Below are 24,487 nucleotides of genomic sequence, written 5' to 3'. Positions count from 1 at the left end.
CTATTGTTTTGATAACTTGAGATAGATTCGAACGTTACACATGTTAGTTAGTACCGCGTGAATAATTTAATGCATGCGCTAAATAACCCTTTCGAAAGTCGTGCCACAACGTTAGTACGCGTATAATTTATACTTTCTCTCTCTATTTCTTCCTGGATTATATTGCGATACACGAGCGAAAGTCTTTTGGTCCGTATAAAGACTGTGTATTTTAATCCCTTATAAAAGGATTTAGAATAATTCACCGACTTGCGATCATTTGTTCCTTGCTTAACGTTAAATCTAATCCCCAGAATTTAAACCGATTTTGTCTAGGGGATTTTGTGGAATATATAATTGTAATTTTTCGGATCAAAAGAGCCGATGTATTGATACAAACTTCGCATGTAACTCTTAAAATTGTAACAACAGTAAGATTTTTCAAAAACAACCAAAAATATGTTAGTATAACATTTCGAAATAAATGTAGAGTTACATGTAGAAAATAAAATTCGTGATGCCGATCAGACACATCTATTATGTAGCCAACTCTCAAAAGCTTCAAAACACTTTAATATTAAACAACATGATTCTATCAAATTCTAATATTTGACAGAACCAAGGTCGAGGGTGGGTATGTACATTTATTTTAATTTACAAAAGTAATTGTATCATCATAATAAAATACTTTTTTTAATAACATTTACAATAGGAACGTCTGTTGAAAACTTCGATAATAATTATAACATTTATATAAAAAAAATAGAACATATTCCCAACTTATGTGATTGCAGATATTACAGTTGTAACTGTTTTATGCAACATCATTATAACACAAATATTTATTATTAACATGACTATCATCACCGTGATTATTATCATCATTATATAATTATCAACATCATTCTTTAAATATAAGTATTCTTCATTTCATCACCAAAAACAACTTTTTAATTAAGAGTTGTTCATCCTACGTGGAAAAATTACATCAGTTTATAAATTAAAAAAATAGTACATCACTCTACTAGTAATCATTACAGTAGTGCACGGTAAAGCGGTGACGTTATACCCTCAGTAGGAGATACAGAACCACATTAATTGTCTAAAATTAAAATTTCTTACGGATATCGGATGTCGATAAAGGTTCCTATCTTACTTTGAAAAAGATTTCGAAATTTTTTTAAGAACAAATGCATTTTCATAACTTTTCAGATTATTTTGCTCTTCATTACTTTAATAAAAAGTATTTGTCAATAGTTTAATGAAAAATTGATTTATTTATTTGTAAAAAAAGTTTGAAAACCTTTTAACAAACATTCTTCTATTGCTTTCTGGTTGTTTGCAGTCCTTTTTTCAAACTTTTCTTAAAAATAAAAGAACCAATTGTTATAAAATTTCGGAAGATACCTTTCATGAATAATATAAAGAGCGGGAAAGTGCGTTTTTTCTTTAGAAAATATGGAAAATCATATTGATAACTAAATAGGACTCAGTCGGTAACATTCCGTCCTCTTAAAGTATAATTCAAGCCTGATGATTTGAACAATAAAACCATGCATCGCCTATACACGAGACACTTTACTCTCAGGCTATTATCCATGTAATTCTGTGTTCCTTACTAGGAAGATATACATCAATTTAGTGCTGAGAAAAATTTTTCTTCACACACCGTACTTTTTAATAGCGAAATGTACTATTTCGAACATTTACTTATCATATGTTTTCAAATACGATATTATATTTTTGTTTTTATTTACACATTTTTTTAAATTGATTCAAATGTTATTTATGGCAGCTTGTTACTTAACTTTTAAGAATTTAATAATTCACTCAATTCCAAACAATTCGTTGAAGGAGATATGATATACAATCCTAAATAGTATAATTTGTATTATTATTAAATCTGCATCCATTTAGAAAAACTATCTTGAAACCTTATGTTTTTTTTATCATGCTCATATTGTACATTCTTATTCTTTTTATTATCTGTTATTATCATGATCTTATTATTCTGTATTTCAGCTCCATATTCAGAAACTTATTCCATTTTTTAAATCTTTTTAATGTCTTACTATTTTCTATCGCTCTTGAAATAATTTTCTTCGTATCTTTTTCGGTAGTTGATGCCTCCAAACTATCTGAAATCAATATTTAATCAATTATTAATAACCTAATTTTTTTATATGTAATTGTGATCTACTACTTGATAGTATAGTATCAGTCACTAAATCTGTAATATAGGTTTTTCTTCATCATAAGAGCTCTTGGTTATTTAGCACAGCTTATTTTCATTGATACCCACTGTTTAAGTTATATTTTTTTTGCACTTGTTAATGCTATAAATTATAGGAGACCAAAAAAATAAGCAATGATTGGTTATCAAGAAAATCACCAGTCCTGCGGACGTCTAATATTTATGAAACTTTAGGGAAACATTTCTTATGAAAAATAAAAAGATACGAGTCCTCAGTAGCTCATTCCACATATTGGAGGTTACCAATTAGAAGCCGAGATATAATCCTTCTATTCGAATTATAAGTCAAAAAATTTTGAAACACTTAAGAGTTATACTGAAACCAAAATATATCGAGCCGGTTTTTTGGTACTAGAAATCGACTAGTATTCATTTACAAATTTTAAAGTCATAAATTTAGAGTGGTGTGGCCTAATCCGAATAAACTCATTTAACAGAAGAGGTTGATCTCAACTTTCTATCATGAACATTTAAATTGCAGCAAATAAACAAATAATTTTTATAATAAAAATGGGCGTGATGTGATCTCCTCGTAAATAAAAGACCTAGCACTCAACCCCGTGTTTTTGTCCTTTAATAAGTTTTTTAAAAACTTTTTTATAGTAGACTTTGATATGCTGAACAGAAGTTATGCACAGTGAACATAGCGGCAGAAGCGAATTTTTATTTTTTCAACTTTATCAATTTTTTTCTCGAAATCTATGGACTTTAGAAAAAAATTCATAAAAACAAAAATGTCTTAGAATCACTCGAGAAACATCCTAAAATTTTTTCAGAATTTTTGGAGACATTTTTGAAAATTCCATTTCCCAAGTTTCCCGGAAAATCAAAAATTGTCTCAAAAAATTCTGAAAAAATTTGAGAATGTTCCTCGAGCGATTCTAAGGCATTTTTGTTTTTATGAATTTTTTTCTAAAGACCATAGATTTTGAGAAAAAAGTTGATAAAGATTGAAAAAAAAAATTCGTTTTTTCCGCCATTTTGTAAAGAAGCGATGGTTCAAGGTAAACAAAAAAATTCCCTGTTAAACTTCAAATCCCATGATCACCTTTGATCACGGTCGCAAGGTGATATCTTCACCGTAACACTTCGAAAAAAAATCCTAAAAATTTTTTTTTTCGAAAATTTAGGTGTTTTTTATGTTTCAATCGAGCATATCTCTTTTCCTGTGAGTTTTATCATGATTCTGGCAACGGATTCTGAAAGAGCATGCAATTTTACATCAGAATATGTGGTTCAAGAATTTTTTCAACGCCAATTACATAGGAAAAAATCACTTTGAAAACGTGCAAGAAATTTTGACATTTTGGACGTTAATGGGTTAAGAAAAGGTTTATTAAAGTTGCGTATTACAGTATGGGTTATGACAAGTAATAAAATAAAATAAAAATTTTTTTCGAATTTTTGAGTTTTCGGAGGAATGCTCTGATAAGTAAAACAACAATTATGTAATTAACTTTTATATAATATTTACAACTACCGTTGTTTTCAGTTACTCCAATTATTACTGTGAATACTTTTAGAGTTTCTCTAGACGATATAGAATAATAATGACAATATTGAATAATAAAAACACTCTAGTCTGGATTATAATTATTATAAAACATTTTCAAGTAATATTCAACAATCCCCTATTGCAAAAAATGACGTCATAAAAAGACGTCTTTCAAAGACGTCTTTTTATGATGTCATGTGTCACGTCCTGATTTGGTACATAAAAAGACGTCATTTTCCAACTTTTTTAACCAGTAAAATCTGAAAAGACGTCTTTTCCTCCCGCAAAAGACGTCATTTTTCAACTTTTTTAACCAGTAAAATCTGAAAAGACGTCTTTTCCTCTCGCTAAAGACGTCATTTTTCAACTTTTTTAACCAGTAAAATCTGAAAAGACGTCTTTTTCTCCCGTAAAAGATGTCATTTTTCAACTTTCGTATCGAAATCTCAAAAGATGTAAAAAATAATGTCATTTACAAAAATTTTATGTACAATCATTTGAAATAATGTATCTTTCTTTATTCATTAATCTTGAGTACAAAAATGCAATTTAAAAAATTCCAAATAATAAATTTAAGAAATATCCTTGAACATTTTCTATGTTACATTGTAATATTTTTCTGTATAGAAAATAAAAAAGAACACATTTTTTCGTTTATAAGAACTCAAATCAAGCAGAATGATTGTTTATCATTCGTACATTTAAATAATACAAGGCCTATAAATATCTAATAAATTATCTTAAGTAATATTAGAAATTTGTACGATCCAACAAACTTTAAAATATTTAAAACTGAAATTATGAATTAAAAATCATTTCAACGTTCTCTGTTATTCAGTTTTCATTGGTACCATCTTCTGGTTGGGCATAGGATTCAGCATCATCTTCATCCATCTCGCCATCAGTCAAAGAATTTTTGGAAGGCAAAACAGGTGATTTTAGATCCTTCGCTCTTTCTTGGTCAACAAGAATACCGAGTTCCCTTCCGAACTTGCTAATAAGACTCTTAGCTTTCTTTTTAGCTCTTCAATGGTAGATGGGTTACCGTCAATGAGTCTATTTTCAATTAGATATTGAGCATATCCCCCTGCAAAAAAAAAATTATGTATATAAAAGAGAATGAAATAAAACTAAATTTTCAAGAAATTTTACAATCATACTCTTTAATTCCTCAAATTTTTTAGGTTCAAATTTCTCTCTAACGTCTAGACTTGTCGTTCTTTCAACTTGTACAGCTTTCTTAATAAATGTTGCATGCTCCCAAATGTGAGGTGTAGCCAAAATACGCAGAAACGCCCTCGATGACTTAGCTTTGAGTGCTTTTTTCCATTTAATATATGGAACTGACACATTGAAATGTAAATGGAACATGGTACGCTGCAAAAGAAAATAATTGTTATAATGCTATAATTTTGCAAGTCGATAAAAACATACCTTAACCATTAATCCAGTTTTAGGATCTTTTGTATCTTCCTTCCACAAGCTCAGTTTCGGTAATTTTGTTTCTTCTGTATCAGAAGATTCCCAGTCATCACTATCGTAAAGGCATGGTTTTCCTTTTCGTTTATATCTAGAATTTTGTTTAGATTCTTTTTTTGACTTTCCCTTGTTGCTCAATTTCTGCTTTTTCTTAGGTGGACTGGTGACGACATTATTACTACATGTGGAAGCAGCAGAGTTCTTTAATAGGGCCGTTGAGACAGGTGCCTTTTCAGGATTTATTGGTGTTATTCTTCGACGCAGTGATCTTCTTGGTGTAAAAAACAACGTGTCTGTAATATATGATGAAAATAAAGTTTTCCAGTGTATTATAATAACGATTAAATTTATTATAAATATGTACGCAAATGAACTTACTAGATATGAAGTTTCTCTGCTTGGCGCCGTGCGTTGGAGTCATCAAGTTATTATCAATTAAGGCAGAATCAGCATGTGTCTTATCTTGTAATGCTGCTCGCAGCTGAGCAATGATAATGTCTTTTTCTTGTAAAGCTTTGAAAGCATCATTTTCAGTAGCCTCCACATTTTCAAAGGCCAATTTCGTCATTGATGTTGCAGTTATTGCTGCGTCTTTTAAAGCGTCATCAATATTTTTAGGAGAAGGCAGAGGAAAAACATTCTACAACGATGGAATGATCATTAATGCATACACATATATGAATATACACATGGGTACATGTAAAAATCAAACGCCATACTCTTGTTTTTCGCTGATCAGCATCTCTCTTATTTTCCAATTGAGTCGTAGACTGTGAGTGCTTCTGTGCTTTCATTTCTTCTGCAGCAAGTTCACGTATGACATCACTCCTTCTTACATTCGGTTTAGTATACCTTTTCTTTTGTAAGGACTCCTTGTTGTCTAGTTAAAAGAAAAATATTTATCAGTTAGTTAGAATTTGTGTACAAATGTTTGACGATAAAATGATTTTGAATCGTTCTTATCAGACATAGCTAAAACAAAGCCAGGTTCATACACAATCTCACCATCTTCATCAAGATCTGTCATTATGTAAGCTTTGTATGGAACACGTCTATTAGGATCAAAATTTTTGATATCGGTAACAGTCTTAATTTCTATTTCTCCTTTGCCAACACATAATCTGATAGCTACAAAGTTTACATTACTTGATGGCTGATTTGATGATAAATCATTTCTTGGACTGTTATCAGGAAAATTACTCGGCATTATATTTTTGGCATTATATTGTTTAGGTGTAGATCCCACATTTTTGTGCTTGACGTTGTTAGGCGGACTTTTGGCAGACTGAACAACATGCTTGATGCCTGGCTTTATAGCTAACTTAGGACTTCTAGCAAATCTACCTGGTCTAGACATATCTAAGGCTGTTGACTCTATAACAATAATATTTTTTCAAAAATAATATGTTCATATCATAATTAATTAACAAGCAGTCTTCTAATTGAATCATGCACCTATGTCAAGCAGAAAATATTTTTATGTAAAATGATTGAAATTATGAGTAGATTATAGTAGAAAGAATATTATCTATTTTCGTTTGATTCATGTTCATTTTTTAATAACACAAAGATATTTTTTAAATCACGTACTTGCATGAACATAAATGATGAGTATATGAAACATATTGAAAAACATTTTGTGATTTAAATTGTATATCATACAATGGTATACACTGCTCATTAATTTTTGTATAAAATAGTTTAAATAAATGTACTAATATTTTGAAATTAATTTTAATAAACTTTGACTTTACAGTTTTCTATTGTAATTTTAAAAAACTACTCAATCAAGATACTTCACAATTACATTGATTTTGCAATTTCTTTCGTTCAATTTATGAAAAAATCTCATGAAAAAAAGCAGTAACGAATAAAGTTTGACTAGGTAATTTCAATAGTTCCACAACTGATTTTCTGTCTCATTATATGATTATTTGATTACATACCTACGATTTTTTTTGAAGGTGGTTGATCTACAGAATGAAATTCCTTTCAGAAAAGAAGAAAATAAAATGTCAAACAAAATTTCTTCATCGTCACTCTGAAAATATTTTTTCAACTAACTAGGCTAACTACACTCTGTATTAATTGTTTCTTATAACCTCGAAATCGATGAATTTGCGTACGTTTTTACAGAATCGAGCCAATAAATAACTTCTACACTTTCTTATTTTCCCAAAAATTAGCAAAGAACAAAAAAAAGGAAAATATTAGTATTTGAGGCTTGATGCTGAAACTGGTTTTTCCGGGCTGTCACAAGAGTGCACGTTTTTCTTTGTTCTTTTTTTTCTTTTGTCATCAATAAGACCGACCGCTGCTGCGCTGCTTGCTATATATCGGGATTCTCGACCGTGATTGGTTGGAGTGATGAAGCAGGGAAGCCTTAAGCCAAGCCAAGGCGGGAAACAGGGCAGGTAGTCGACTAAAGCCGACAGCATGCGGCAATAAAAGCTAGAGGTTAGAGGGACGAGAAGTTTTTTTGCTGTTCGTTAGCGCTAATTAAAAATTGTATAGTTAAAAATACAAAGTTACTAAGTAACATAACAATTGGTTCCAAATTGCTGTAAAGAGTACATTAAAGAAGTTATTTTTTCAAGTAAGTATCAATACAAAATACTGATACGTTGTACTATATCAAACCTAGTCATTCATTTCAATATTTAGAGACTGTTTTGGGGGCAATAAGTCTTGCGCGAAATTTCATTTATTACTTCAACGTTTATATTTCACGTATGATATAATTCGTGCACGTTGACTTATATACTTTTTTAGAATACCTTAGATTCTATTAAGTTTGTTAGTTGTACAATTTAATATTGTCAAATTGTGTTATTGTAATAATGTTTCTTAGTTATCACCAATTATGCTAATCCATTTTACAATGTTATTATTATTCTAGTTGGTTTATTCAAATAATGGCACAGTACAACATGGGTAGACATGATCCTACCATCGAAACACCACGAAGAACAAGAGCAAGAAATAACCGTCAATTTCAAAGAAGAAATCAATCATCATCATCGGACTCCAGCATTGCAAACCAACGATGGAGAGATAATTACCTAGTGAGTATTAATTGTGATTTTGTAGTTACTTTATTGTACCAAAAAATAAGTAAAATGTATTTTAGAAATGAAAAAATATAATGAAAATGATATTGTATATAACTTTTTTATTCTATTGTTTCAGTTAGTCTCTGCATTAATTCATTCAGTTGGTGACGATTCAGAAAATGCAAGTACATCAACAGCAAGTTCTGAATCAGAGGGCAACTTGGACAACTCCTCATCGTCAAATTCAGAACAAGATGTTGTTGAAAGACTAGATAACTTGCAACAGCGATCACCAAATGGTGACTACAGACAGGTATGTTGATTCAACCAATATTTCCTGCATGAAATTAGCTAAGAATGACGTAATATTTATGCACTACAATCAATTTTTAGACATCAACCTCTTCCACCGAAAATTCTAATGATGATAGACGGTTAAATCATGTATCAAGTGGAGCTGATTCAGAAGATTCTGATGTAAGTACAAGTTTTGTCAGTTTTATGTATGAACAAGAATTTTAAATTTAAATACATATATATAGAGAGATGTTCATGCAAAAAATTCATTCATTTATTTTGTCTTTTGGGTAGTTGTTGTAATAGGTCACAACTATAGGGAAAAATTTTGTAAATCTTTACATAGTTTATGATTCTAAATTTATATTGTAGACATTTTTTTATGAGAAATTACAATAAATCTGTCTGTATTATTTGCATAACAAATATCTATATAATATAAAAAAGAAATATTATATACAGAAACGTGACCAGGTAAAAACATGTACTGTATGTAATTTCTGTACAAAAAATAATAATGAAGCCTTTAAAAAAAAACTTCTTTTCTGTTCTTCAATGTACACAAATTTTTTTGGATTCACAGCCTATAAAAAAAAATTAAGGGGGTAGGATACCCTTATGCACTTTTTTACATTTTTTACTTAAAAGACTTGAACATCAACACTTTTCACAAATAAATTACATATTCTTAATCTACTCCACCTGTTGTAACCAAAACCATCCTCAAAAAGTTCATTTGTGCACTCCTATCCATATATATCCATCAAAACATATTTTTGGCTTGCGCGCAGAATCCTGTCACCAAAAATCAACCAAAACACTTCTGCCGAGACTTAAAATTTTCCTGAAAACCTACAGAATACAATGAAGCTATGTGTATGAATTATTTCATGCCTCGAGTATTTTATTTTCTTAGTTGAAGACAAAAAATGAGCACAAAAAAAGATGAATTTTGATATTTTTTCATTATTTGGACTATAAAAACCCTTTAACAAACTCTGGACTCAATATAAATAGCTTCACTGTATTCTGCAGGTTCTTAGAAAAATTTTAAGCCTCGGCAGAAGTATTTTGATTGAGAATTCACTCTAGGAGACTGCGTGCAAGCCAATAAAAGTGAATTGCTAGAAAACTCAAAACAAAGATTGACATGAAAACTTGACATAAACTTTCTATATCAACTGTTATCACCCACTAGAACTTTGCATACACTCAGTATTACATAGTCACCACATACGAGGTGTGTTCAAAAAGTAACGAGAATTTTTAAATTTCGCGGGTTTGAGAGTCCGCTTGTATAAAATTTTTTTTTATTATGTTGGTACACATGCCCCTGAAGTACGATAAAATTTTCAGCAATATTCATTGCTTACTTTTTAAGTGGCAGCCGCTAACGTTAGACGTGTTTTTCGAGCTCGGCGATTTTCGTTTGTGAAAAAAAATGGATCAAAGAATTTGTATTAAATTTTGCGTAAAAAATGAAATAAAGTGTAGTAAAGTTTGTCAAATGTTAACAAAGGCATATAGTGAGTCTGCTATGAGTAAAGCAAGGATTTATGAGTGGTATAAGTGTTTCCAAGATGGCCACGAAAACGTTGAAGATGACGAACGACCCGGACGCCCAAGCACATCAACAACCGATGTAAACGTGAAAAAAGTGAAAGAAATGGTTATGAACGATCGCCGAATCACAATCAGAGAAGTCGCTGATGATGTTGGCATATCAGTTGGCTCATGCCATCAAATTTTTTCGAATGTTTTGGGTATGAAACGTGTGGCAGCAAAATTCGTTCCAAAATTGTTGAATTTCGAACAAAAACAGCGGCGAATGGAAGTTGCTCAGGAGTCGCTAAATGAAGTCAATAACGATACAGAACTACTAAAACGTGTTATAACAGGTGACGAAACATGGGTTTACGGATATAATGTCGAAACTAAGGCTCAATCGTCCCAGTGGAGGCATTCTGGATCGCCAAGACCGAAAAAGGCTCGACAAGTACGGTCGAATGTGAAGGTTATGCTCACTGTGTTCTTCGATTTTAATGGCATAGTGCATTATGAATTCTTGCCACAAGGTCAAACAATCAATAAGCAGTACTACCTACAAGTTCAACGTCGTTTGCGTGAAGCAATCCGAAAAAAACGCCCGGATTTGTGGCAAAACAATTCATGGCTTTTGCACCACGATAATGCGCCTGCTCACACTTCATTGCTTGTTCGTGAATTTTTGGCCAAAAACGAAACTGTAACGATGCCTCAGCCTCCATATTCGCCAGATATGGCTCCATGTGACTTTTTTCTATTTCCAAAAATAAAGAGAACATTAAAAGGCCGTCGTTTTACAAGCATAGATGACATTAAAAGCGAATCGCTGAAAGAGCTAAAAGCTATTACAAAGGTCGAGTTTCAAAAGTGTTTCGAGGATTGGAAAAAGCGTTGGCATAAGTGTATTGTATCCGAAGGGGACTACTTTGAAGGCGACAACATTAATGTAGATGAATAAATAAATATTTTTTTCATAAAACGAAACATCTCGTTATTTTTTGAACACACCTCGTAGTTACTTGATTTACACTGTCCCAGCTACATGTCATCAGATCTTGGACTCGTACAGATGGTTATTAACTTGAATTATCATAATGTATGAAGTCGTACACATGGTTTTTAACTTGAATTCACACATTCAACACGTAACTACATTTATTTTTCAATTAGAACGTTGACTTTCATAAATTGTATTTATATCTCCATGTATCCTCAACACTGTTTCAATCAAATATCAATAAACTTTTTTTAAGAATCAGTCAAAACTAACATTCATACACAGTCTCACTAGTAAAAAAAACTGCACCCCAAGATTATAACACTTCGAGCTATTATTTTTTTAATTCAATAACTAAACTTCAAAAAGTCAACTAGAGTCTTTGTTTACTTTCTTTGGATGCTTTCTGCTAGGTACATACTGGTCTGTTTTTGTCAAGCATAGAAGTACAAACAATATAGATGGCTAAACAGCAGTTATCTACCCCACCTACTCTAGGTCATGTTTGTAGTTTATGGTTCAGTTCAAACTATTTCAAAGTATACATCTTTTTTATGTGAAAAATATTAGTTTTTTTATGAAAAATTAATTCCACAAAACATTTAGAATGAATATAAGTACAAAAAATAATTTGGCATTTTACAATTTTTGGGGTATCCTACCCCCTTAAATTACGTCTTTTCTATAAAAAAATGTTTTTTTCCAAAATTTGTTTAAAAAATGTTTTAAAAAATGTATTAAAAAATGCCGGCCTATAACGTAATTTTTCATATGAAAAAATACGTCTTTTTAAATTTAGAGCCTACAGAAAAATAATAAATCACGATATTTTTTTAAAGTTCACAACGGGAAAAAATGACGATTTTCGGTGATGGTTTTTTTTTATTGAGCTTTAAAATCATTTACAAATTTTAAAGCTCAATAAAAATAATAATAATAATAAAATAAATATAAAAAAACATCACCGAAAATCGTCATTTTTCCCCAACGTGAACGCGTCTCCGATTAACAACTTTCTCATCGTCGACGGAACGTCATTAACGTATCAACAATTACAAAATTAATGGTATGAATTTCGGTGATGGTTATGACGAGAAGATTTAGTTGTCAAGTTGGGCAGATTGGATAGAGGTTTTTTCTTGTTATGTTTTGCACTAATATAGGTTTATTGTCCCCTATATTAAATACAATTAGCACAGTGAGAAATTATCTGAACTTACGGAGGTAATAATCAACCGAATGATGTGCGTACCGAAAGGGCTTTATAATTTGGAGCAAGCAGTATCTGTACCAAAATTCGAGTAGATTAAATCAAATTCACTCTAGTTATTGAGGAAACTAAACAGACTTACTTTCAAACAAAAACATTTTTTCTTCATGCAATTCTCTAAATAATGCAATTATTGATATCAAATCAAAAAAATGGAAAAAACCAAAGTACAAAAATAAAAAAAAAACGCATAACCTCAAATATTGACGCGAATACTCCATGAAATTACCGGAATCATTTTTTCCACCCCACATCATGTAAATGCAAATCTAATGAGCCGTTGTGCGAATAATGCTATGGTATACAACTTGAGTTATTTTGATGTACTACACACACATCATACACACACACATACATACACACACACATACATACATACATACATACATACATACAGACATTTTCAAAAAATTATGTAAAACGTTTCCTTGTAGCTTAAAACATACTTCCATGATGTTTTTACGACAACTTATTTTTCTACTAAATCAAAGCTTCCTCTACGAGGAAGCAATACGTAATCTATTGCAAGTTAAAGACGTCTGGTTAAATTTGTAGCCTATAAAATCGACAATTGCGTCTTTAAAAAAATACGTGTGTTTATATTATAAAATGCAAGATGAATTCTTACATTTGAAGCCTACACACAAAATCTTAAGTTACGTCTTTTCCGATTTAAAAAATGTAAAAAACTGGGCGGTGACATGATTTTCCCAGAGGAAAATTACAAAAAATTGCGCAATGACATGATTATTCATAAGAAAAAAATGTTTTTCTAGATTCAGAGCCTAAAAAAATCTGAAATGACGTCTTTTTTTTAGGAAAAGACGTCTTTTTGATTAACCAAATGATAAAAATTTGCCCAATGACGTCATTATTCATGGTAAAAAGACTTCTTTTTAGATTTAGAGCATAGAAAAATCTGAAATTACGTAATTTTTAAAAGAAAAACACGTCTTTTTCCAAAATAAAAGACGTGTTATTTTATCTGAGGCCTACGAAAAAAATCTAGACTTCTTGGGATCTTTAATCACTCTTACTGTTTTTTTTTAATTGGAAATTGCTTTGAAAGTTTTCCAAAAAAAATCGAAAAACTCATACTGATTTAGAAAAAAACCTATCTTCCATTTGCGTGAAGTTGAGATATATTTTTAAGATTTGAATAAGCTCTCTTTTAATTTTCAGTTTAAGCTATGATATTCTATTGAGTCTTGCAATAGAATATTAATATAACCCTTGGCTGCCACGCTAGGGTCAATAACCCAGGCTGATTTACACGGTGCTAACTGAACCTGTTGCCCGTGACACCACTATAGTCTGAATGTGAAAAATTCAAAAAATTGACGAAACATACAAAATAACTCAATCAGTAATTAACTAATTCATTAAAAAAATTGTTCTAGTATATTTCAACCTTTTTGTGGTAAGACACAATGGTTATTGCAACTTATTCTTTTTCCACAAACATTGACAAAAATTATTGAAAGAAAATGCTGAAAAATAAGCGTGGCAGCTAAGGGTTAATATTACAAAACCTTACAAAAGTGCACATCAGTATTGATTTTTTTCTCATTTTTAAGGATGTCAGAAGACAAAATGTACATCAGCAATTACTTGACGAGCAAGAAGACGAATACGCTAGTGATGATGATTTTTTAGTATACGATATCTTCAATTATGGTGTAATCGATCAAAATGGTGCCCCTCACAATTAACTACAAGAATTGTTGATCGATGATGAAGAGAACGTTTTGCACAATGGAAGAGTGGACGTGACTAAACCTGAAATATTTTTAGCAGTTATTAAATAAGCGTTAGTACATAACTTATCACAATCTGCTATTGCAGACCTCTTCAAAATGTTGAACCTTTTTTTTTCTAGTACTGATTTACCGCAATCAAGATATCTTATTGACAAAATGTTTAATTTTACTGATAATATTGATTATTATGCTCTGTGTCCTAATTGTAAAGGTTTTGTGTCTCAATTCAATCGCGAAAACGATAATGTTGTTCACTGTGAAGCGTGCGATTTAGAAATTTTTCTAAATGATGCTAATTACAGAGATTTCTTTTGTATAATCAATCCAGAGGCTGAAATAGCAGAACTCTTAAAAGACAACTGGCTTTTTTACGAATCTGTGGTGGAAGCTCGAACTCAAAATCACGAAAACATACACGAATTTTACAACGGCTTAGCGTACAAACGTCTTCAAAATTCTTTGCCTAACAATAAAAAGAATGATTTTGTAACTCTAACTTTCAATAGTGATGGCTCGCCAGTTTTTGAAAGTTCAGCATTTTCAGTTTGGCCTATCCAAATAATGGTTAATGAGTTACCATTTAAATTGAGAATTTCAAAACCAATAGTATGCGGTTTATGGTTCGGGCGGAGCAAGCCGGATATGAACGTTTTTTTAAGACCTTTTGTTACATTAATGAATGAACTAGGTGATAATGAAATAACATTGAATATCCGAGATGCACCTTATACTGTCTATGCATATGCGATTTGTTCATGCGATGACTGTTGCGCGTGCGCCAATGCAAGGACTCACTCAATTCAATGGTTATTACGGCTGTAACTGGTGCTTGCACCCTGGATATTACATTGCAGTTGGTAGAGGGGGTTGCGTGAAATACATTATAACGGATGAGCCTGTGCCTGATAGAAACCACGAAGATAGTTTAATTCATATGCGAGACACTTTTGAATCTGGACAATCGGTTTACGGATTCTTAAATCAAGCTATTTTAATCGAATTACGATTTTACAATATCATTTCCGGGTTTGTTGTTGATCCATTACATTGTTGTGATTCAGGGATCGGTAAGCAGTTCGTAAAGTATTGGGTAGATACGAGTAATATGCCTTATTCTTTAACTAATGCTGAAATTGAAATTATTGATAGTGCATTAAAAAGATACAAAGTCCCAAGCAAACTCATGCGTAATTCTCGATCTTTAAAAGATAGAAAACACTGGAAAGCTAAAGAGTATCAGAATTGGATCCTGTATTACAGTATACCTTGTCTGCTACTTATTCCTCGAATGAGATACTACGCGATACATTGGTCATACTTTGTACGAGGATATTACATTTTATTACAAAATAACATAAGTAGAGATCAAGTACGCGAAGCACATCGATTATTAACTATTTTTGTCGCATTAACAGATTACTACACCTTTCTCAAAGTGTTATCAATTGGGGTCCTTTACATTATCATTCTGGTTACGGCTTTGAGAATGGTAATGGACAAATAGTTAAGCAGGTACACGCTGCGAAGGGTGTTATACATCAAGTATGCAGGAATATTGGGATAAAACGGAGCGAATATATTTTAACCAATTTTATCTTAAGAAACAACCCGTACTCTCACGTCCTAGACTATGTTAGATATTTAGAAACCAGAGAATGTACAAAAATATTGAAAACGAATAATGGTCGATATTGGGCAAATTTTCTCATCCAGAGCCGCGATGGGTTGAAAATCTGAATCTGCCAGATTCAGCGGTAGTGTATAAAAAGTTAGTGAGACTAGAATGTACATACTTGTCTAGTTACACAACAAGATTGCGATCAAATAATTCTTTTGCTCAAACGAGGAACAGTACTTTTATTCAAATAGATTATTTTATTGTAGATGTTGAAAATGGAAGAGAATACACAATTTGTAAAAGTATTAATGTTATTAATATTCACGATGAGAATCATCATTACGATGATTTTCCAATCAAAAGAATTGAAAGTATCAGTCCACTTGTTAGAGCTATTGAAACAAATACAATACATAAAATTTGCGTTTATATCAACCACAACGACGCAGCTTATTTGTGCCCAGTACCGAATGTGGAGTCTTATTAATATCGATAAAGATGTCGTTACACGCTTGAACATAATTATTATTATCAATTCTTTTTGTATATTATGTAACTATATTATTATTTTATTTTGAAAATTCCATTGAAGTTGTAATATCTAACTTATAAATACGAAAAGCCACCAACAATATTGAATTTTTTTTGGACAACAAGATATTATTTTATTTCTCCATCCAGTCATATATTTTATTTAAAAACGTTATAAAATATTAAAAAATGAAGTTTTTTGAGAACCCATTTTCCTATACAATGACAAGATTCCTGTACAAACTTTAATAGTAAATTTGAAAATTACGTTTTTTCAGATTTTACTGGTTAAAAAAGTTGAAAAATGACGTTTTTTACGAGAGGAAAAGACGTCATTTCAGATTTTACTGGTTAAAAAAGTTGAAAAATGACTTCTTTTGCGGGAGGAAAAGACGTCTTTTCAGATTTTACTGATTAAAAAAGTTGGAAAATGATGTCTTTTGCGGGAGAAAAAGACGTCTTTTCAGATTTTACTGATTAAAAAAGTTGGAAAATGACGTCTTTTTATGTGCCAAATCAGGACGTGACACATGACGTCATAAAAAGACGTCTTTGAAAGACGTCTTTTTATGACGTCATTTTTTGCAATAGGGTCGAATAATACTCAGAATGATTTTCAGTAGTTGAAAATTGCTCCAGAATATTATTCAATAATCGCATCTCTGCAAAACTTTTTAATTTCAATCACCGCTTAATTCTCTGGGTTAGTTATCCATAGTTGAAACTTGATTTTGAAAATTGTTTTTCTTATCGACTAATACCCTAATCAGAATATTTTTTTGAAAATCAAATATCTGTAAAATGAGTTTTTTTTTTAACCTTTAGAGGACGGGAAAGCCACTATAGTGGCTCGACCATCGATCACCACTTCACATATAGTATATTTGCATTGCTAGATTGACGTTTGACTGTTTGGGTTATCGATATTACCCTTGATCGACACAGCATATTATTGTAATCGGATTGGTATTTCTACACGTAACAATTAAATGAGGATTTTAAATTATACAGGGTGGGCAATTTTAAATGACCCAGTCGATTTTCTCGAAAACTATGGGGGTTAGCGAAAAATAGTTCAGATAAAAGTTGCCCAACTTTGAGGGGGACATATCCCTGTGACCTTGCCTTTGACCTCTTAGGTCATGTTCAAGGTCATTTGAAGGTCAACTTTGTTTTTTTAAATAGGAACCCCTATTTTTGACCCCGGATTCGAAAAGAGCGGAAAATTGTACGTTTAGATGAGGTAAAATGAGTGGGGTCAGGGTTTGAAATTAGAACAAAGTAAAATTGTAATGTTTATTTTATTGTACCGGAGGATTACAAGGTCAAATACAACTTATGTCTGCTATTTATGAAGTCATTTATTAAGCATATTCTAAATATCATTCATTTAACCTCGAAGCAAATGTTCGAAGTTACCTCCATTTGCTTGGAGGCATAAATCGAACCGCCTCTGGAAATGGCGCACAGTGCCAAGCAAAGTTTCTTTTAGTATTGCAGCACATGCTTGGCGAATGCGATCCTGCATGTCTTCTCTAGTTTTCGGCTGCTGTTCAAAAACAACATTTTTCAAATAGCCCCATAAATAAAAGTCTGGGGATGTGAGGTCAGGTGAACTTGCAGGCCAGTTAACTGGACCTCCTCGTCCGATCCATCTACCATTATAGTTTTCATCCAAAAAAGCCCATACAATTCGAGCGAAATATGGTGCTGCACCGTCCTGCTGAAACCACATTCTTTGTCGCGTGTGTAAATCAACATCTTCCATCATTGCAGGTAACTGATATCTTATTAGCTGTAAATAACTATTCCCGTTAACGTTTTCTTCAAAAAAATAAGGACCGATCAAATAACCATTGATGATTCCACACCAAACCATCAGGCTCCAACGCCTCTGGTGATTCACAGTTCTGTGCCAATGAGGATTTTCATTCGACCAATAGTGGCAATTATGCCTATTAAGTTCTCCGTCACTTTGGAATTTAGCCTCATCAGAAAAAAGGACATAGTTGAAAAAAATTGGATCATTCTGTATCATCTGTAAGGCCCATTGGCAAAACGCAATTCGCTGTTGGAAATGTGCAGGTTGTAACTCCTAGATCAAAGTAATATGATAAGCATGATATTTTAGGACTCTGAGAATTCTTAAAACTGTTTTTCTTGCTATACCATGCCCTCTTTCAATTCGGCGACTGCTGGTATGAGGATCAAGGTGAATGATTGCAAGAACAACCAGAACACGTACATCATTTGCGTCATACACGTGACGCCTGCGTTGCCTAACTAAACGTCCACGACGAGCTCTCTGAGTTATGCGACTTATTTGTCTATGATCTGGGTGTTGTCGGTGAGGAAAGCGTTCAGCGTAAAGTCTAGCTGCAGCACGATAATTATTATGACTAGTCCCTAAAACAAACATATCCATAAAAAGATATCCATAATCTCATTCGGCTGATAGTCAGGCATTTTTAGAGGTTTCAATTACTCAAACAAAATTAAGATCACGTAATTTCAATCGGAACTTCCAAGACTGATGGAAATAGAAAATTTGAAAAATTACTCAAATTTCATGATTAATTTCCTTTTGATGATTTTCCAAAATTTGGAACGTAAAGGAATTGAAGTTATTTTGTTTTTGTTAAGTTGAAGAATTTTTCATACATTTGTAGTATGATGTTGCATTAGTAATTTTTTTCAATGAATATTTAATTTACATGTAACATCATTCTGATTTTATGTAATTACAAAATACAAATAATAACTTTAAGATTATCATCTGAATTTTGGAATGGTGATGTCAGAATATGACAATAAATATCTAATTAATTCTTTAATGAGAAAAACATAAAAACGAAAGCTTAATCTGTAACCGAAGATGAAGGCCGAATGACCTTGAACATAACCTGAAAGTTCAAAGGCAAGGTCATATAGATATGTACCCTTGAAAGTTGAAGAAACTTGTTTGAAGAGTTTACGCTTAACCTTAGGCGTCCCAGATTATTCGGGCCGGAAAAATGTCCTGTACATGGCCTTGGGGTTCATGTGGATCCCACACATATTACATTATCTAAACGTAGAATTTCCCGCTCTTTCCGAATCCGGGGTCAAAAATAAAGGTTCCTATTTAAAAAAACAAAATTGACCTTCAAATGACCTTGAACATGATCTTAGAGGTCAAAGGCAAGGTCACAGGGATATGTCCCCCTCAAAGTTGGGCAACTTTCATCTGAACTATTTTTCGCTAACCCCCATAGTTTCCGAGAAAATCGACTGGGTCATTTAAAATGGCCCACCCTGTACCATAAATACTCTCTGTACTACTAACAGGTAACCCTACCCAAGTGATACTCATCAATTGCAACCACACTTGGCATATCATTAAAACACTAAAAAATTTTGAACTCATATTATTTTATTTTGACAGAATCCATTTTTTAGGGATAGGAACCACCCCTTCCAATTTCTAAGCAGGCTAACTCATCTAACTATGGGAAGAGTGAGATTAATCAAATATATTTATTATAAAATCGCTGCCTTGAGCGATGACGAACAGAACAATCTATCAAACCTTAACCTAATACACAATAACTTTTTACCAACTAAATGAGATGACCGACACGTGAGCGCCTTGCCATCTCATCACTGACTCGATACACAATAAAGAAAGAAAACTTAACTACTAGTTCAGCTGTGCCGGCTTGCGAGAGCCTGGCACAGCGCATAAGACGTGAATAGCCAAAAGGAGTAAAACCGATTAAGGAAGAGAAACAAGAGGAGAAAGTATGACCTGTTTAATTGGCGAAGTTCGCTGGGCTGGCGCGTTGATTTTCTTTCTGCCGACTGGTGACTTCCTTAGATATGGCGTGACTGGTGGACAAAGGCCGCTCTCCAGAATACTGTGCTGGCGCGTTAGCTGGTATGCTCTCGCTCGTGGGGTCACTTCCTTAATACTCGCGAGAGACCACTCAATAGTGCGTGAGAGACTGCTTCTCACGCCCTCCCCACGACTCACTTGCCTAATCGGCGGCTCACGGCACCGCCAACTGTGACCAGTGCCGCGCGCCCAGCCGCACTATAGCTGCTCTCTCTCTCTCTCACTCTCTCTCTCTCTCACACACACACACTTTCGGTGACTGACGAGAGCCCATGTTGTTGCGCGCTCCTACTCACTAATACTGCTGCTGCTCTCTCTTTCTTTCTTGATGAAGAGAAAAAACGATGTTGAAAGAAAAGACTGGCATCAGGTACGAAAACATACGTGCGCCAGATGCTTGTCATGAGCCCTTGCCGATGTCGGAAAGAGAAAAGGGACGCACGGTGTAGGCCATGACCAACCTACACCTCTCTCTCTCTCTCTCTCTCTCTCTCTCTCTCTCAATGAATTCGGATTCTTTATTATACTATATAAGCATAATGTTTGTAGGCTTTTGGAAAACTATGAAACTTTATAATACGATATCTCAGCAAAAAAAAGATATCTGAACAAACACAATTTGAAAGGTGGAAACCTATACTTTAAAATGGTATGAACGGTTTTTGGCTGAAAAATTTTTTCTCGATGCTACATAACCTCAAAAATGGACAAAAACCGCTTTTTCACACTATTTTCAGCACACCAAAATGCTTCTGGAAAGTATACTTTAGTTTTTGTAACTAAAAATCCGTTAAATTTTGTGGAACTGTGAATAAGAGATACACTTAAGACCTTTAAATAAACGAAAACCAATTAGCTCTTTCCAGGGTCATATAACATGCAAAATCCGTTTGGCAATCTCCACGTGGTGCATATTGGTTATTCTAATGTCGACGGTACGTAAAATTACATGACGGATTATTTCACTTATTATTTGATAACAAATAAAATTATTTGCACGGTTGCTTAGAAAAAAGTAGGTTAGAAGGTTAGGCAAATTTAAGCAACGACCTATTGGGCGATGCCCCCTCTCCTCCGCAAATCTAGAAACCTTAAACTCACAAACTCCTAATCTACAAATCTCTAACCCACGTTCCACAAACCTACAAACCTCCACAATTATAAAAGACACATACACTGAAATTACAAAGCCACAAAATTAAACTCATATACCCCGAAACCCCAAACTTCAACTTCATATATCTCAAACCACAAACCCAAAATATGAAATACAGATACCCCAAACACTCTATGGAAATTTTGTATTTTTCAATTAACTATGATGTTTGATAACTATATTCAATCACTTCTTTGAAATTAAAGGATTGTCAAATTTAGGTTCGCGGGTTTGACGTTTGTGAGGTTGGGGTTATGGATTTAGGCTCAGTGGGTTGTGAGTTTCCTAGCGTTATAGTATTATATGCTTTTAATAAAATCCAGCGATTGAACTCACCATATCCAGTATTAGGTGAGTGAAACTGTTGGTTGCTAGGGGTGGTTGGTTGGGGGTAAGACGGATAGAGAGTATTTTAGACTGGTTCTTCCTGAATTGTCTGAAATTTGGATAACTAGGAATAAACATGACTTTCAATTCATAATGTCAAGGCTAAGGTGAGTGTGACTACTTGTAGTTTGTTATAGGGGTAATGAGGGTTTGGGTGGGTTTGAGGATGGGTTTGTAGGTTTTTAGGGCAAGTAGCTAAGCTTGTTCCTTGCGTTATAATATTAACTGCTGTTTTTGATAAAATAGTTGATTAAACTCTTTCCATGCAAAATTAGGTGGGTTAACCTGCTTGGAGATGGATAGAGATGGTTTATAAAGGTTATAAGAGTATAGAAGGATGAGGTATATCAGGGTTAAAGTTGGTTAGCCTACTTGTGATTGAGATCTTAATTTTCTTAAAGCAAAGCAGTTAAATAAACTCGCTCTCCCGAGTGTTAGGTTGAGTTAGCTTGCTTAGGGATTGGAAGGGATGATTTTTACCCCTAAAAATGGATTCCGCCGTAATAAAAAAACACGAATTCAATATTTTTTAGTGTTCTAACGATGTGCTATCTTGGTTGTGATCGGTTGATATCACTTGAATAGGATTACTTGTAAAAAACCCTGCATTCACGTGAAACTAACTCTGAGTAATTTTAAAATTTCTATAAATACTCCGGAGTAGATTTCAATCGTTGAAAAATATTCAGCAGTAGTTTTACTGCAGAAGAAGTTTCCGGAGTAGTCATCAATCTGAAAGGCCCAACTAAGAATGGTTCTTGAGTAATTTTCTGTCGTAAGGAGGTCGAAAAATAATTAATCAGCAATTTTCAACCGTGGAAAACTGACTCCGAGGAATTTATAACATTTACTGAAAGCCAAAACATGGATTTCAGTATGAAATTCTTCTCAAGTTAACATTATAGAGTATTGATTCTTTAGTATTTATTCATTGAGATTTTATATTTTTCTACGAGATAGAACAAAAAACGGTAAAGAGAGAATCCCGTTTCCCAATGTTATTTTCTTTCCTTGTTACACTTATTAGGTACTGCTTTCCCTCATAATAAATACGTAAAAAGTAGAAAGAGTACTTCCGAAATTCGTTATTTAATTTAAAATTTTCACCAATAACTAGTTATTTCTATGTTCACAGGGGTTCGGATTTTTTCAGGATTTTCCACATTCCAAAAATGACTAAACTTAGATTTAAGCGAAACATAGAAATAAATATCAATAACGAATAACAAATTAATAGAAGTTGATCATACCATGAAAAGTTAAATGATCATTTCACAATACCAGCTATTTTAGTCTCATGTTGCATCTCGATGACGATTGTATCAGGATCTGGTACCAAGTTGGCCGAAATACATCCATTTGTCATTGTAGTAGGAAGAATGGTTTCAGACTGTAAACATTTTAAAAATAATAAGATGTGGTTTATTTTACAAATTCTAATTAAATATTAAGTTCCTATTGATTCATGGTAAAATAACCAATCCTGACGAAATCCTACGAAAGAAAAACTATATTATTAAATGTCTTAAAATTTTGTAAGGTTTCTATTACTGTTTTGCAATAGATCAATATCCATTCAAATAGTTTAATTAATATGATTATAAAACATAAAACAAACTATTTTAACGACAGCTAAGTAGACATGTTGCTGATAAAGATCATAAACTGGGAATATTATATTACTCAAAAACTAAACAAACGATCATGCCTATAGTTGGTATATATAGCTAAGATGATTATATGACCATATATTATAAACAATTTTTCTGTGGACTAGAATTGAAAGTAGTGTATTACCACAATAGTATACACTACTGTTTAAAAGTTTAAGCTCACTCTAAATGAAAACTGCAAATTTAAAAATTTTTTTATTTCAGGTTCTATGCATCAGAGAAAACTTTTATATGGCTTATTTTAAAGGTCTTGTAATACTCTTTCAAAGTACTGTAAAAAAATTATTTGCGACATGTATGTCTGTTTTGCGTATGCACAAGGTTGTAAAATTTTCATAAATTTTCAAAGCAACTTTGATGGCAGCCGGAAATAATAATACTTAAGTAAACTTAAACTCATTCGAAAGGCATTTTTTAAAGCTTTAAAATGATTTTAATGATCCTTAATATTTTTCTATGATACGGTAGATGATTTTGAAAAAAATTTCTATTTTTTAAAAATGTTTTTTATTTGAAATATTATGCATCCTACAATAATACAATGGTAAAGAGAAAAAGATGTAAGTGTAATAAAGATATTTTTGATTCAGAGGGTGAAGTTGAAGTTTTATTTTTGAAAAGTGACACAGGCTGTGGTTGTTTTTTGAGAGTGAGAAAAATGCCAAGCGCAATGTTTATATAATTTTTGCTATGGAATAACAACTGGATACCATAGTAATGTTATAAAAAACGAATTCGTAACTTAAATAACTAATCGAATAAATATCAATACACATTTTTTGTTTTTACTTAATTCTATCGGGAACATTCTCCCTACCTACAAAATTTTCAAAATGTTGTCAACATAAACTTTACAATCATAAGAGCGAATTATGTATTCGATTTTAATTTAAACTTCACAAAGAATTGCATCTGAAACTGCTCAGTTAACCGTCTGTAGTTTAGCTTCTGTGCTGGAACTACCCCGTAGCCTTGCCTTTTACCGATATAATTCGATGACAAGGATTCTGCCCCCTTTGCGACGCGACCTAGCCATAGTTTTCGAAAAAATAATTTCTGTAATAGTTTGACAAATACAATTTTTCTCGTTTGAAATGAAAAATCTTGCACAGGTTTTTC

The 24,487-nt window shown here is 32.5% G+C and overlaps 3 protein-coding genes across 7 annotated transcripts in view; all 3 read right to left on the bottom strand.

The window, feature by feature from the left end:
• Window positions 1–672: 672 nt before the first annotated feature.
• The window catches only part of LOC131666605 (excitatory amino acid transporter), a 521,775-nt gene continuing 497,960 nt past the window's right edge, over window positions 673–24,487 (bottom strand). For 2 of the 4 annotated variants that reach the window (XM_058939426.1, XM_058939453.1), the window contains 2 exons: window positions 22,946–23,085; window positions 673–2,117 (listed from right to left, as the gene is read on the bottom strand). In XM_058939426.1, the coding sequence (XP_058795409.1) occupies window positions 22,963–23,085 (123 nt within the window). In that variant the 3' untranslated portion in view covers window positions 673–2,117; window positions 22,946–22,962. Of the gene's footprint in view, window positions 2,118–22,945; window positions 23,086–24,487 lie in introns of those variants that run through there. The other 2 variants (XM_058939436.1, XM_058939445.1) reach the window with 2 other exon arrangements.
• Window positions 4,392–7,514, bottom strand: LOC131666623 (uncharacterized). Of its 2 annotated transcripts, XM_058939469.1 has the most exons (8): window positions 7,272–7,514; window positions 7,154–7,196; window positions 6,213–6,581; window positions 5,927–6,087; window positions 5,586–5,847; window positions 5,163–5,500; window positions 4,889–5,105; window positions 4,392–4,815 (listed from the first exon to the last, which is right to left on the bottom strand). In XM_058939469.1, exons 3-8 carry the CDS (start codon window positions 6,562–6,564, stop codon window positions 4,667–4,669), a joined length of 1,479 nt encoding a protein of 492 aa, XP_058795452.1. In that variant the 5' UTR covers window positions 6,565–6,581; window positions 7,154–7,196; window positions 7,272–7,514; the 3' UTR covers window positions 4,392–4,666. The 2 variants fall into 2 exon arrangements, with proteins under 2 accessions (XP_058795452.1, XP_058795445.1); XM_058939462.1 differs by having other exon boundaries at window positions 7,154–7,514.
• LOC131667396 (uncharacterized) lies at window positions 17,669–18,528 on the bottom strand. Its single transcript, XM_058940785.1, has 2 exons — window positions 18,448–18,528; window positions 17,669–18,373 (listed from the first exon to the last, which is right to left on the bottom strand). The coding sequence occupies exons 1-2, from the start codon at window positions 18,526–18,528 to the stop codon at window positions 17,669–17,671; spliced, it is 786 nt and encodes a 261-aa protein (XP_058796768.1).

This window comes from Phymastichus coffea, unplaced genomic scaffold, assembly GCF_024137745.1.
Source record: "Phymastichus coffea isolate CEN01 unplaced genomic scaffold, Cenicafe_Pcof_1.1 PCOF00004, whole genome shotgun sequence".
Classification (NCBI taxonomy): Eukaryota; Metazoa; Arthropoda; class Insecta; order Hymenoptera; family Eulophidae; genus Phymastichus; species Phymastichus coffea.
Note: the sequence above shows the minus strand (reverse complement) of the source record. Positions and strands in the feature narration are given on the sequence as shown.

Coding starts and splice junctions, on each gene's coding strand:
- LOC131666623 (XM_058939462.1), bottom strand. CDS start 6,564: ATGTCTAGACCAGGTAGATTTGCTAGAAGTCCTAAGTTAGCTATAAAG. Junction 6,088..6,212: donor GACAGATCTTGATGAAGATG/GTGAGATTGTGT, acceptor TCTTTTAACTAG/ACAACAAGGAGTCCTTACAA. Junction 5,848..5,926: donor CTGATCAGCGAAAAACAAGA/GTATGGCGTTTG, acceptor CCATCGTTGTAG/AATGTTTTTCCTCTGCCTTC.
- LOC131667396 (XM_058940785.1), bottom strand. CDS start 18,528: ATGATGTACGTGTTCTGGTTGTTCTTGCAATCATTCACCTTGATCCTC. Junction 18,374..18,447: donor CCGAATTGAAAGAGGGCATG/GTATAGCAAGAA, acceptor ACTTTGATCTAG/GAGTTACAACCTGCACATTT.